Source organism: Echiichthys vipera, assembly GCF_963691815.1.
Source record: "Echiichthys vipera genome assembly, chromosome: X".
Lineage (NCBI taxonomy): Eukaryota > Metazoa > Chordata > Actinopteri > Perciformes > Trachinidae > Echiichthys > Echiichthys vipera.
Genome location: NC_139825.1, coordinates 39,023,732 through 39,039,598, shown reverse-complemented (window position 1 = coordinate 39,039,598; position 15,867 = coordinate 39,023,732). Strand labels below are relative to the sequence as shown.

Genomic DNA, 15,867 nt, shown 5'->3' with positions numbered 1-15,867 from the left:
CTCCTGGGCGCTATTACAGGGCACTGCTGCTGCCCCATGGACAACCTCTCATACATTTGCGAGGTTTTAAGTTTCTGGATATGATAGAGGCTACAGTGGCTCATTCCATCTTAAGTGCTGCCAGATGATTAGCACCAATAGGTGATCGAACTATCACTGAGGTCAGTGGGATGCTACACCAGTTGGGGCATGCGTGTTTTTTCAGCGGCCCTGTTCACATGTGTGTCAGCAGGGGTTGGGCGGAATCATTTTGGCAATAGTACGAACTCGAGTTCGAAATGAAGTAAAACGTTTGGGTTGTGCTACTCACATTGTGGGGGCGATTCCACGGAGCCGCCTAAAGCCAGGTGGAGACACCTGGTTGGTTGGAAAGGTTGGTTGGTTATATTATTATTATTATTATTATTATTATTATTATTATTATTATTATTATTATTATTAATATTGTTGTTATTATTATTATTAGAAGTAGGTTAAGTAGAAACATTTTTCAAAAAGATTGAGCATTCGTTTAAAACAAAAATCTAGAAATACTTTACAGCAAAATTGTACATTTATTGTTTTGAATAAACACCTGAGACTTGTTCTCAGTTGCCTCTCTGAGGAACTTGTTTAATGCAGAGGTCAGTGCATTATTGACGTATAGTGGCATTTTGATTTCAGAAAGTGATAAAAATCATAAAAGTCACCATAATTACCCTTTGTTACATATGAAATAGTATAGAGCACTATATATTACATTTATTTGTAATTACATGAATAACTTTTTTTAAAATTTAAAACTTGAAAAAAAGTTTTTATTTACACAAGAAATAGTACAGAACACTTATAGAGATTATTTTATAATGAACTTGAAGTTTTAAAATGGAGGAAGTTAAATTTGTATTTATTTATTTGTAGTGCATGAGATTGCATAAGATTAAAGTGAGCTTGAAGATTTGAAATGGACCCTGTGCTATCTATCCTTTATTTTGTGGCTTCTTTCTGACCTATGGACACTAATGATGATGTTGAGCTGCTGTATGCATTAGACAGGTTGTGAGCTTGTGTTGTGTGACGGATTTTATGTTGTGAGTGACTATTGTGTTTGTACGCTTATGTTTGTTTTGTGCTTTGATGTATTATGATTACTCAGTTATGGATGTATGTAATTCAAATTATGCAATATTCTTGTGATATACTGTATGAACTGAACTAAACTAAACATCGGCCACCTTTCATAAGATGACCTATGTTTTGGTTTAGCAGTAATGTTTGGATACAGAGGCCTGCATTGTGCGCCTCTTCTCTCGGGGAGTTATTCTCCAGATAGTCCTTCAGATATTAATTGTTGTTTTAGTTTATGTAGATTTAGTTTTATGACTGAGAAGTCCAGACACATCATAACTGCCTTTTGGTTCTACCAGAATATTTATCTGCGTCTAGTGTTACGTTATGTTATTATCGCGATTGACCTCAGAATGCACTGAAGGCTAGGAAAAAGTCAGTCTATGGAGGGTTTTAATGGACATATTTTGATGCTATTTGTTCCTACTAATGTTTTTAGTTATGGGTAGGATAAATGTTGGATTATGTTTTTTCTTTAACTTTTATTTTATTACTTTACTTTATAAGATACGGCCTTACTTTGCTTTTAATTTTTTACGAGTAATACTTGCCTTTGTAAAGCATTAAAGAAACCATTAACAGATGTATTGATATTCCAGTCTGAGTTTCCTTCACCAGACTCTACATATAATTCATCTATTTTATTTTCCTGGGGGGCAGATGACCCTTTCACTGGCCATTCCCCGTCTGGCCACCTCTTCGACTGGCATACCTAATTTATATAAGTTCTAGTCTTTGTGTACCTTATTTTTAGTCTTTGAGTAACTTTCTATTTCGTTTTTTTCTTAGGATTTGGTTTACTTTTGAATGCAGATGTTTTGGAGGTTTTAGACTTAAATAGTGTACTACTGTGTGAGTCATGATACTGTTGGACTCCAACTCTGAGGCTTTCTTGTACTTACAGATCAGAAGTGCTGGTAGTTGAAAAAATCATGCATGCGATATGGCATTAGCAGAACTTATAGGTAAGGGAAGCAGTTCCTGAAAAAGAGTTTTGAGCAGCAACACTCTCACTCACTCACTCACTCACTCACTCACTCACTCACTCACTCACTCACTCACTCACTCACTCACTCATCTTCTGTGGTGGGTCGCGGGGGCAGCAGCTCTAGCAGGGGACCCCAAACTTCCCTTTCCCGGGCCACATTAACCAGCTCTAACTTGGGGATCCCGAGGCGTTTTCGGGCCAGTGTGGAGATATAATCTCTTCACCTAGTCCTGGGTCTTCCCCGAGGCTTCCTCCCACATGGACTTGCCTGGAACACCTCCCTAGGGAGTTACCCAGGGGGCATCCTTACTTGATGCCCGAACCACCTCAACTGGCTCCTTTCAATGCAAAGGAGCAGCGGCTCTACTCTGAGTTTCTCACGGATGGCTGAACTTCTCACCCTATCTCTAAGGGAGACTCCAGCCACCCTCCTGAGAAAACCCATTTCCGCATGTCCTTCAGTCATGACCCAGCTTTCATGACCATAGGTGAGGGTAGGAACGAAGATTGACCCGTAGATCGAGAGCTTTGCCTTCCGGCCTTTTCGTCACAATGGTGCGGTAGAGCGACTGTAATACCGCCCCCGCTGCTCCGATTTTCGGGCCAAACTCACGCTCCATCGTCCCCTCACTTGTGAACAAGATCCCAAGGTACTTGTACTGAAGGTCACTGACTGTTGATGCAATCAGGACGGCATCATCTCAAAAAAGACCCTCAGCCCACCAAACTGCAACCCCGCCCCACCACGACTATGCCTCGTTATCCTGTCCATGAAAATCACAAACAGGATTGGTGACAAAGCGCACCCCTGGCAGAGGCCAACCCCCACCGGGAACAAACAGTCCTTCTCCATGAATTCTCCGAACTTCTCCCACACCCGCTGCTTTGCCTCTGACACAGCAGAGGCTGCAGCCGTTCTGGCCCATCGGTACCTTACAACTGCCCCCGGAGTCTTCCGCGATAACACATCCCGGAAGGCCTCCTTCTTCAGTCGGACAGCTTCCCTGACCAACGGTGTCCACCACTGTGTTCGAGGGTTGCTCGAGGGTTACTGCCCCTTGAGGCACCTAAGACCTTGAGGCCTACACTCACCGCTGCAGCTTCAGCAAAGGGAAGCTTTGAACATTGCCCACTCCGGTTCAATGCCCCCAACCTCCACAGGGATGCCAGAAAAGCTTCTGGCTCCAGACGGGGGGCCCGGGCTTCTTCCGGGCAGGGTCTTTCTTCCTCTTCCTCGTTGTTCGTGCACTATACATTAGTTTAGTAAAGTTAAAAGTTCAGATTAAACTAAATGACTAAAGAGGAGTGAGTTAGCTAATGTTAGTAAAGTAAAATAAAAAGTTAAGATTAAACTGAATGCGGCGGTGGTTGGGAGAGACTTCTGGGGGCGAGAAGAGGAAAGAGACGGGGCGAGGATATCGACAGAGAAACGAAGAAAAGGAAAATGAAAGCCAAATGGCTGGCGGGTCGTGAATGGGTTGTGTTTGATCACAAATATGTCGTCATGTGTTGTCAGGGAACTAGTGATTTCAAAGTCAAGGCAGTAAAAGACCATGAGACTGCCTGAAGTCATCAGGAGAGCCCAAGGAAGTTGGATGTAAGATAGATAGATAGATAGATAGATAGATAGTTAGATAGATAGATAGATAGATAGATAAAAAGATATAGATAGATACCAAGCTTGAAATTAAATGTTTGCACTGTGTATATATTGTTGTATGTTTTGTACTTGATCTGTGTTTTGTCATGTCAATAAAATTATCAAATGCATTCACTGTGGCACTCATAATTTCTCTTATTTTCACAGGAAAAAAATTGGCAAGTGGAGCCACATTGGCTGATGATCAAAAAAGTTAATTTAGAACCCTGGTTATTAGTGTGGGTGATAAATATGTATACATAAGATTTTTCAACCAGGTAGAAGGAGTATTGTAATGTCATGTATGCATCTAAAAAGGATCTTGTATGCTTAATGTTTTATTCTTGGTAATCACAACACAAGAGCTTTACAAAAATAAATAAATCAAAAAATGTTAATACTGAACTCCAGTAAGCAAAAATAAATCAGTGCAGGCCTGACTAGATATGGGCGCCTTACTGCCACTTTATTGCTGTTGCACTGTTTATTCTAAGTGGGTTTTGTTTCCTTTTCTGTACATTTACAAGGCTGACACTGCAAAATAAAATATGCTAGCTCTCAGTTAACATCATTTAAATATGGTCCCATTCTGTGAAGTATTTATGCTGCAAACTTTCTCAGACTAACTCTGTTAATCACTGATTCTGTGTTTAGAAGGGTTTGGGATACACAAGTGTCAGAGCATCTGTGTGCGTATGTGTGTGCGTGTGTGTGTGTGTGTGTGTGTGTGTGTGTGTGTGTGTGTGTTGTGTCTGCCACAGAGAAGCACAGCAGAAATAGCTATGTTTCAAGACTCTACTCACTTGATTATTTTGCCCTGTGAAGCGTTCATGTGCGGAGTATTCACAATACTCTGAGCAATGAAGCATTAGCTGGTGGCAGTGCTGACCTTTATCAAGCACACTTAGTGGCTGAGTGATCGAGCCAGGCTTCGCCATTAACTAAGTCCACCACAGACTGAGAGAGAGAAATGATCTGTATCGGTGCATCACCACAGAGGCCTGGTTCATGGAGCTTCACTAGGGTTCTCAGTGGCATCTGCTTAGTTTTTGCTCAGTGTCAGGCTAATTGGGTTCACAGTACAGCAACCAGAAAATAGGCTGAATGCTGTAGCTCTATGCTGCAAGTTATTTCAGTGTAATATCCGTGATATCTGCACAATGTTCCATATATTTCAGAACATTCCAGTTTGTGGGACCTATTCATGCACTAAACCAGGCCATAAGAGCCTGAGATCTGTCATTTAAATTCACATTTATTGCGTCCATCTCGTATAGAACATATGGCTACCACAATTGTATTTTTATCTTCAAGAGACAGTACCTTATCCCGCTTTAGTAAGCAAAAATGAATCTACTGCTGAACAGATGTTAACAGTGTAGCATGCAAACAGGTCTTGATTTTCTTCACTGGCAGTAAGAGCAATTATCTCCTTTTGAAAGGATTCCCGGGGAGATAATAGCCTTGCTAACGTCCACTTAATGAGAGCACATAGTGCTGACATCAGTAATATTCAAGACCAGTTTGTTTTGTAGATTTCACATTGTGTGTAGGAAACAAGAAAAAGAACCATCAATTCAGCAGTATACTGTGAAATCACTGCGAAGGACACCTGACTTTCTTTATAAGGATCCTGTGGTTTTAACAACTCTCTAGCAATGAATTAATGATGCTGTACTATCTGATGTGCACATCTCATATCTCTCCACTCTACAGGACGGTCTGTGCATCCCTTTATCTTCCACAGGAAGACATTAAGAGCAGGATGTCCACTGACTGGAGTCGAGACACTCATCTGTCCAAGTGCCATCCCCATAGAAAATGAGGCGGGGAAATATACTGCAAACATGATGCTATCTTTACACTGATAACAGTGGGTGACGGAGATAAAGATGGTCGTTATGAGGATCACACATTACGGAGACACAGTGTATGTTGGTCTTGGAAACAAAAATGCATCCTTTAAAAGCTTGTTTAATTAAAAAAGGGTTTCATATAAGCGTTTAGACGAGTGTCTCTTTAGTGACAAGCTCTCGGTGTCACAGAGGGAAACAGGCCTGAACTTTGCAGTGGATGGGAACAGTGCTTTGAGCCTTATTAGCAAAAAGGGCACAGGCGTCTTTAATTCATCTAAGTCACCTTCAGGGAGGGGTGACTCACTCTGGTTGATGCTTCTCCTCCTCTGTAACTCCCTCCTCTTTAGGCATTTAGTTTAATCTTAACTTTTGACTTTACTAACGTTAGCTAACTCCCTCCTCTTTCAGTCTAATTTCCTGATTTGGCTCTGTTCTTCTTCTTTTTCCTTGTGTTTTCTGTTGGACGCTCTGTTCATTTCCATGGTTACTCACGCTGGTCTCACTGCAAACTGCGCACAGCTAATGGGCGTATGAAATGTCATCTTGTAGCATTACGACACAACGTTCATGGGAAATGGAGTAAGTACCGCAACAAGTATAAATGACCGAGAACAGAGGCTTGTATCATACATGTAATGCCTCATATTGAACATCACCGGCAAATCTGGCTAGTAAGTCAGTTTTAACATCCGCCAAAATGAATTTTACCCTTATTTGGTAGGTTGGCGGTTGGTGTTGCTAATAACCCAGTAGTGGCGTAGTATATTGTATATATTTGGATCACACCTTATTTGCACCTGCAGCACAGCTATTTCTCTAGGGATAGTTTTATCTAATCTAACAGATGAGTCTTAATATGAATATGAATATGCAAATAAAATGTTTACTGAAATCTTCTTAATTCTAAAAAGGAAACTTACAGAAAAGTCCATAATCACTGTGTTCTGGAGGCCTCAACTTCACACTTGTGTAAGTTGTTCTTAGATCATGATTGCCAGTTGCCAAAATCATGCTAGTGCATGCACTTGAGATTTGAGGTGATAGGAGAGAAATCTTCCTCTTTCTCAGATAAGGCATTCTAGTGTCAAATTCTGTATCATTGTGCGCTTACAGTGACAGTCAAGCATCAAGGTGAAGTAGGATTATACTGTGGAGATCAAAATTAGAGAACAAATTATAAATACTTGATATATTCTGAAATACTGTTATTTTTCTGTTCATTATTTTATAGAATATCTGCTGTGGCTGTACCACTGCTGTACTAACATGTCATTTTAAATAACCAAGGCACTTCAACAAAAAACTTTATTTTGTGAAAAAAGCAGTGAGAAAAAATAAAAAGAAAGTGTAGAGGCCACAGCTTTGAATGACTTCAGCACATCTGCACCCACAGGACTTCACTAGTTTCTCTCACTGCTCTGGTTTGATCTTGATCCATTCTTCTTCAGTCTCTTCCACAGTTCACTAACTTTAGTGGGTTTCTTTGACATTACTTTGTGCCAATGATTTTCCAGAGGTTCTTTATGGGGTTTAGACCTAGACTCTGGGCTGTTCATGTCATTGTTTCAATATTCTTAGCTTCAAGGAACTTAACCCATTTTGCAGTGTGACGGGGGCATTGCTTTGCAGGAAAATTGCAGCTGATTGGGAGAAAACTGCAGTGGAGGTTTTGCATGTTGCTGAAGGAGGTTTACATAAACATTTGCATTCACCCTGCCATGTAGCTGTGCAAGAGGCCCAACTCCTGCTGCAGAAAGCATCCCCAAACCATGACACTTCTTCCTCCAAATTTAACTGACATCTTTACTTTGCGTTCAGTCTTTCCCCAGTCCAACATCGAACATAATGTTTCCCATCAGACACAAACAAATTAAACGTCCTCTCATCGCTGAAGTCACTCTGGACCAGTTCTCCTCTGTCCAGACAACATGCTCCTCAGCAATGGCAAGTCTTTTCTCTTTGTTCTTTCTGCTGATGAGAGGTTTGGTCACTGCAGAGTGGGCTTTCAGTCCAAACTGTCTTAAATGACGAGACAATGTGTGCCGAGACAGATCCTTGCCCTGTTCAGCACTGAACTGGCGAGAAACTCCAGCTGCAGTGTTGAACCTGATTCCCCATTGAGAGTTTTAATAATCCTGTCTTCTTGGGCACTTTTTTTGCGTGGATGACCGGCCTTTTTGAGGGACTTAAATTAATCTGTGTTTTTGTATAGTTTCAATATTCTTGAAATCACAGACTTGGAATGCCCAACCTCTGTCTGATGGCCTTCATCTGGACAACCTGCTGTGTCAGGGTTTCAGTCACCTTGCGACTTGTCATCATGCAGGAGAGCTGCCAGATAAATAGGGTGTGTTCAATTATTTAATAAATGTCACCAGGTGCCAGATTAACGTCAATAAGTATCTGACAGTGTTCTCTAATTTTGCTCACTGTTTTTTTTCCACAAAAGAAAGTTTTTTGTTGAAGTGCCTTGATTATTTAAAAAAACATTCTAGGACAGCCAAGGTGTATAGCCACAGCTGATATTATATCAAATTCTTTACAATAAAAAATAACAATTTTTCAGAATAAATCAAGTATTTATTATTTGTTCTCTAATTTTGATCTCCACTGTACTTTACAAAACACATTTTGAGAGAGGAACTTTAATGAGTTGACCATATAGACAGTGAGTGCACCTGTAACATACTTAAGGTACAGTAAATGATCCTGTGAAGAGGTAAGGTGCTGCCAGCTGCTGAGTTCAGGTAACGGTACACACGCACCATTTCACCTGATGACACCTAATAGAACAGGCTACAATTTCAACACGCAACCTATTTGGGACATATTCTGTAATCCTAGCAGGCCAAAGGGGCCTCAACACATCACGGAAGATGAACGGAGTTGATGTGTCCTCTGTGCGTCTGTTCCTCTGAGCAGCAGCACCCTCCCTCCCTCCGCTCCGGGCGCACTCCGGAGTTGAGGATGAAGAAGCAGAACATCAGGACCCTCTCTCTCATCCTCGCCATTGTTTTCTACCTGCTCATAGGAGCCGCCGTCTTCGACGCGCTGGAGTCGGACAGCGAGAGTTCAAGGGGAAAGGCGCTGGAGCAGAAGCTTAACGAGCTGAAGAACAAGTACGGTTTCACCGAGGATGACTACAGAGAGATTGAGAGAGTGGTCCTCCAGTCGGAGCCGCACCGCGCCGGGAGGCAGTGGAAGTTCGCCGGTTCTTTTTATTTTGCCATCACTGTAATCACCACAATTGGCAAGTAAATACCCTTATGATTTCTGCATAGATGATTTTCATCTGAAAAAAGTAGGAAAAACAGAGGAACAGGTGACGCACCCGGTGCAGTGTGAGGTTATCTATAAAGACATGTTGCGCATGAACACGCACGTTGGTCATTGTGACCGAAGTTTGCCATTGTCGTTTGGGCCATTCCCCTAGAATTGGTGCCTTTTTCTTCCTCAGGACATTTCATGCATTTACATGCATGGAGAATATCTGAATAACATATTATCAAAGTGCCCTACACTTTGTCCTAATGGCAACATAAAAATACATCATGTAAAACCTTAACTACACTAGCCTCTAACACTACACTGCACCATGAAATATAATGATTTGAATCTTTCTGAAACGTGTTGTGTTATTGTGACTCTATTTCCAATCTAAACATTGGGCTAAATTATTAAAAATTCATAATATGCTAGTTAAAATAAACATTAATTCATGTTTCCAGGTTTTTAGTCAATCCTGTTACCCTGACACATCCTCCTCTAAAACTTTGGGACATTTCACAGGTCACGTGATTAACATGAAATACATCATGTGAGTCTCCTGAAGACCACTGAACAAATGGGAAGAACTTAACAAAGTTATCTCACTCTATTTTAAGTTTTTGGTCATTTTTGAAGTTTGCCTGAAAAGTTCCATACCAACTTTCAGTCATGTTACCTAAATAGTCAAGGACAGGAAGTTCAGACTATATATTTTTGGAATCCTTACAGATCGATGAATCAGAAAATCTTTGATTGACAATTTTCAGAAGTCATTACTGCAGTACATTTGGGTCCTGAAAATGTTGTACTATTACACTAAAAATGCCTTAGGCTAATTTGCTGCTGTTGTCTTGAGTTAATTAAAGCAAATCTGAGGTAAAAATGTTTGAGGAAAACTTGTTATACATCAATTTTAGATAGTTCAAAGGGTCCTAAATGCAAATACACCATATAATATTTAAATCTGGTCCCCAGTTTCTCAGAATTTTGATTAAAAAATGGATGCTTTGCTCTCAGGCGAGAAAAAAACTAGTAGATAGGGTGAAAGAATGAACTTACGGTTTTAGCACTTTATTATTATAGTTTTTATTATTATTTTATTATTATTATTATAGTATTATTAAAAATACTTAACAGTTCCTGATAGAAAAAGGAACATCTTATGATTGCAGAAAACCCCTTTATTTATTTTGACAATAGTTAATATGCTTATGAGCCAACATGTTAATGCTGCTGACTATGAAATTGTTGACACCACACCTCAGGCTCCCCATCAAAGGGGTGGGTGTTATGTTGCTAAAATAATGACTACTCTCAACTTTCAATGCATCAACTCACTAAATTATTCCTGGAACCCGAAACAACACATCTATAGTGTCAAAATGTGCAACGCAAAACAGGCATCCTGAATAATAGAACTAGAACTGTATGTATGTATACTGTATTAGGTGAACACAACACGTCCGAATGTTTAGATGTGGAAGGTAGCAACAAAGTCTTTGAACTCCCCAGGGCGTGTATGGACCCTGACAGGGCGGGACTCAGGAACAAGGGAGGCCAGCAGCGGGGCTGAAATCGGAGCGGGGCACTGAGCAGCTAGTACAGCTTGGGCGAGAGGTGCAACAATGGTATCCGGCACATGAGGCGCCGGCCCAGTTGCTGGGTTGCTCTGCTCCACCCCTGACAGGTGAGGAGGTGATGAGGGGGATGCACTCTGGGCAGGCAAATGGCATGCCAACAGGAAGTATCAGTCAGCTGAAATGAAGCTGGGCCGAGCTGCCAACTGACCTGGTACATAGCCGATCAGAAAGATGACAGCTTGTTAGCTCTGTGGGGCTGTCGGGCTCTGACCCAGTCTGACACTCTGATAGCAGGCTACTTAGCCTTGTGCTTCTCATCAAACTTCTGCTTCATAGAACTCTGTTGTCTCTTGACGTGAGACTTGACTGCAACTGGGCATGGTCGTGGGCCTACGGCTATTGGTGGTCGGAGACTTGACAGGGGAGGCACAAGCTCCCTTTTAGCATGAAAGCATCAGGGGAGTCCCCTGTTGTAGAGTGGGCAGTTGCTCTGTAGTGGAGGAGGGTCAGTGACATTGCGGCCATCAGGGAGTATCCCTCAGACATGTTAACATGTAGTCCATATTTTAGGAATTGGTTGAACCGTTCAAGCTGCAAGTAGTCCCATGGTGCAGACTGCAAATTTACTGGCTGTAGTGGAGCTGAAGCAGGTAGCCCAGTCTTCCCACTGGTGAGGCACGCTGCACAGGAGCATATGAGTCCCTTTAGGTCACAGTCCATGGCGGGCCACCACACAATGTCACAACAGGTTTTGACGATGGCAAGGTGTCCCTGATGTGCCATTTGGAAGACACACCCTCTGAGAGCCACTGGGATGAAAGCACAGAGGTCACTGCTGAGGCGGACTCCAGATCACGGAGGGAAACCGTGCTCTTCAGTGGTGAGTGGACCAGGTGTACTACCTCCTCCTCATCCGCTGGTAAGACAGCAGAGCACTTGGGTGGCAGCTATGCAGGATAGAAAGTCTGCTACAACATTAGTCTTGCCAGGCATGAATTGTAGCTGAAAGTCATAATGCTGCAGGTGGTCTGACCATCTGTAGAGGCGAAGGGGCCTGTGTCTACCTGAAGTGGACATCAGGGCTGTCAGGGCCTGGTGGTCCATCCTTAGAGTAACCCAGGAGGTGTAGGCTACGGGCCACTCCATGCAGTCATGGAGCTGTGACAGAGCCACAGCAGATGCACCACATGCACACGTAATAGGCTGTCATCCCCAAGAACGAAGTCAGCTGCAAGGCTGCCGTGGGGGTGGGGACCACGCTGATGGCTGCCACATTCGACTGAAGACGGGAGATCTGTGGACACACGAAACCCGACATAATCAATAGCTGGTGCGGAAAACAAACACACTCAGCGTTCAAGGTGACATAGTGGCAGCTGAGGGAGTCAAAAACCTGTTCCAGGCGGGAGTTCTGTGTGTCAACATCTGGCCCGTGTACCACAATATCATCCATATTGGCCATAGTACTGAGGCAGGGCAAGGATTCGGATGATCTTCTGAAAGCAAGATGGCGCTGAACTGAGCCTAAAAGGCATCCTTGTATAGCTGTACGGGCCAGTATGGGTGATAAAAGCCATCAGGTTCATACTCTCCAGGTGCAGAGGAATTTGTAGGTAGCCCTGATGTAAGTCCAACTTAGAAAAGAACCTGAAGCTGTAGAAGTGGGTTGTGAATTCTTCTGTCATCTGGATAGGGTACTTGTCAGGCACCACTGCCTTGTTGACTTGACGAGGTGTTGGAGCTCCTGTGTAACGATGTCCCGCAGAGCCAGGGCAACACGCCAAAGAACTGGACCATGGGAGGCACGCTGTGGTCCAGGAGCAGTTTGTGTGTGAATGAGGTGAGACACCCAAGGCCACTATTCGTGTTCCGTTGTTGTCCTGTCCACTATATTAGAAGCACATTTAATTGCCGCCTCCATTTGTAAGGTGATGCGTCATCAACAACCCCTCCTGGATTCTGGGATTAGACATTTTTTTCAATGAGCTGTTCTCGAATGAGTTCATCTCTCATTATGCTAAAATTACAATAGGAAAGAAGTCTACGGAAAACTAAGGAAAAAAAATAAAGATGTCCTCCAATGAGGGCGGGTGGTGGAGGGTAAAAACACAACAACATTAAAGCAGCTATTTAGCATTAAAAGATAAAACAAAAACCCAAATATGGGTCAATGATCATCTAGATCTATTTGACATGATTCAGTGCCATCCAACATGATAATTTAAATTCTAGGTAATCCTGGAAATGTGAGATTGAGAAATTAGTATTTAAAGGCGGCCATTTTGAACATCCAAGATCCAAAATCCACAATGACCTCGGAAAAGTGTCAATCAAATTTTTTTCTGATTCTTCCTAAGGTTTCCAAAAATATATAGTTTTTATAATTTTCAAAATAATTGAACGAAATTACACAAGGAAACTGACCAAAATGATGTCTTAGATAATATTCATGTAAGACAGTGTTCTCATGCTATGAGCGTTGATGCCATGTGGCTACATTTCATGTATTTGCTAATTCTATGTTAAACCCTCAGTATTGTTACTTTCAGCTGTGTTACTAAGTATTTGTATTTAGGAACAAATGTTAAAAAATAAAAAATAAAATGGCCAGAGATTGACCATTACACATTTTGAATAGTTAAACATGTGTTATTAGATACTAGCCTGAAACAATATTGAAAAAAGTTTAATTTTCAGCAGTTACAAAATGCAAAGGGCAACGATTCAGCAGAATGGCCCATTTAGTGACCATCCAATTGATAAAACCTAATAAACAATAAACAACAATTTGGCTAACTGGCATTGTGACTTATACAATCACTTAAAGGGATAATTTACCAAAACTCTGTATTTGATTTGAAGTTATTATAACCCTGTAGGGTTGACACAAAAAGAGGTCAACAAGGAGTCACAATCAATTCTTATGGTGGCCAGTTTTCCCATTGGGTAAAATGACAAAAATAACATTTCTCAAAACTTCTCATGGGAAATAATTTTCTGCTTTCCATCTGTATGCATATGGTGCAAAATACACTGTTCCCGTCTTCAACCTCATGCAAGACCCTTTCAAACTTGTTGTTGGAGTAAACATGTCAGGGTCCTGAGTGAGGATTGAGATGGTAGGCCTGTTTAATGAAAATCTGAATCCATTAAATTCAAGTTGCCAACAGCTCTGTTAGGTACTCAATGACTCAATTTTGAGTGGAGTACCTCCTTGAAGGTTTTTAATTTAGTTTTGCAAAATGCATCTAAATTTGATTTGTGAATAAACAACATAATGGCACAACAGCAGCTGAACTGCCTTGTGAAATATCTGGCAAAAATGAACCTAATACAACTGTTTAAATTGCCCCACACTCAAAACAGACATGATGTTCTGATGAGGATTATAAATAAATGTTCTTCCCATCAGATTCATCACAAACTGTAAACAGCATATGAAAAAAAGACACCACAAAAAAACAACTGTGAACTTTGACCCCTGAGGCCACTGGACTTTCATTGTCTTCCTGGCTGTGGGTGTTATCTACCTTTGTTAAACTATTTTTAAAAAGCTACATTAATCACTTTTCAGTAGAGACTAGAAAAAAATATCAAAACAAGCAAACAAGGGCTACCACAAGCTCACCTGGTAGAGCGCCCCATATACAGAGGCTTAAGTCCTCGCTGCAGCGGCCCAGGTTCAACTCCGACCTGCGGTCCTGTACTGTAGGTCGCGACCTCTCTCTCCCACCCATTTCCTATTAACCTTCAACTGTCCTGTCAAATAAAGTCATAAAAAGCCTAAAAAAATTGAACTTTAAAGAAAAATATTTGACTTTCTGCACCATCTACGGTCAGTGCTAACTTGGAAATGCCTGCCCACAATGAGCTGAAAAGCTCTACAGAGTGACAGAGTCTGGTAGTAATTGTTACCCATTTTGGCATATGAGAAGTTTCACATACAGAGGTTGGTGAATAAGTGTTAATGTTAAAATCTTAATTTGTGTAGGACAATGGAAACTTGTACATATAATAATTCATAAAGGCAGAGTTTAAACTCTGAGACTTGACTTGGTTTCAGCAATGGGTGAGGTGAGCATTAGTAATCTTGATGTGAATCTTTTTAGACATTAAACAGTAGTACTTGACATTACGTGACCTGCAATATACTCTGACTTTGTAGGTTATGGCCATGCTGCTCCACGCACTGATGCTGGCAAGGTCTTCTGTATGTTTTATGCTGTCTTGGGCATTCCTCTGACACTGGTCATGTTCCAGAGCCTGGGCGAGAGGATCAACACTTTTGTCCGCTATCTCCTGCGCAGAGCCAAGCAGGGCCTGGGTTTACCGAAAACGGAGGTGACCATGGGCAACATGGTCCTGGTGGGCCTGCTGTCGTGCACGAGCACCCTGTGTATCGGAGCAGCTGCCTTCTCCCATTTTGAGGACTGGACCTTCTTTAATGCCTACTACTACTGCTTCATCACTCTCACCACCATTGGATTTGGGGATTTTGTAGCCCTGCAGAAGACAGATGCTCTCCAAAAGCGACCCCCCTATGTGGCATTCAGCTTCATGTACTTTTTGGTCGGACTGACGGTCATTGGGGCTTTTCTTAACCTGGTGGTCCTGAGGTTTCTCACTGTCAGCACTGAGGAGCCCTGCATGAGGCGGGAGGCAGGGGTGGTGGAGCAGGGAACACAGTCTAAGGACAAGCAGGGGGATAGGGTGGAGGTGAAGGCGGAAGCAGAAACAGCTGATGTTAGCTATAAAAACGGACATAGCAGCCTGTGCAACCTGAGCCTTCCCATGGAGGGGGGCACCAGCTGTATGAACCTTCTTCCCTCTCCTGTGGAGGAGCGCATACTTGTTTTGTCTGAGCACCCGAAGCTCTCTGAATCCAGCAGACTCAGGGCCTTGTTCTTCTGCATATGCTGTTGCCTGGACAGCCCCTCTCCGCCTCAACGTGACCAGGTGGGCGGCCACAGCAACCCTGTCTTCTACAACTCCATCTCTTACAGGGTGGACCAGGCCTCTTGTAGCTCCTGCACTGTGTCGTCACAGGCCTCCCCTAGCAGCGTAACTCTCTGTCTGGGCAAGAACAATCCTCACGCCAGGAGGAAGTCGTTATAAATCAAACCTTTGACTTATTAGTGGCCCTTGTTTTGGACCTTCTGTACACACACCAGACACCTCTGATATTCTGCTTGGTAGAACGAATTGCTCAGTGCTTTCCTAGTCTTGAATGTAAAACTAGTTTCTACCTGATAAAATGTAGCATATCATAAAAAATCCTTTACAGTTTCTAATGTATTTTTCTAAATTGAATAGTTCAGTGAAAGAGAAATGTGTAAACTAGTTACACTATTACTGTCCCAATATACAGTGTGTACAGTTTGTGTGCTATATAAAATGTATTGACAGGAAATTTGACTTGTGCCTGAGGTG

At 42.2% G+C, this 15,867-nt stretch overlaps 1 protein-coding gene across 1 annotated transcript; it reads left to right on the top strand.

The window, feature by feature from the left end:
• Window positions 1-8,557: 8,557 nt before the first annotated feature.
• LOC310965877 (potassium channel subfamily K member 15-like) lies at window positions 8,558-15,552 on the top strand (the record flags this gene model as incomplete). The annotated part of the gene is made up of 2 exons (XM_083939628.1): window positions 8,558-8,840; window positions 14,603-15,552. 2 exons carry the CDS (start codon window positions 8,558-8,560, stop codon window positions 15,550-15,552), a joined length of 1,233 nt encoding a protein of 410 aa, XP_083795754.1.
• Window positions 15,553-15,867: the final 315 nt, after the last annotated feature.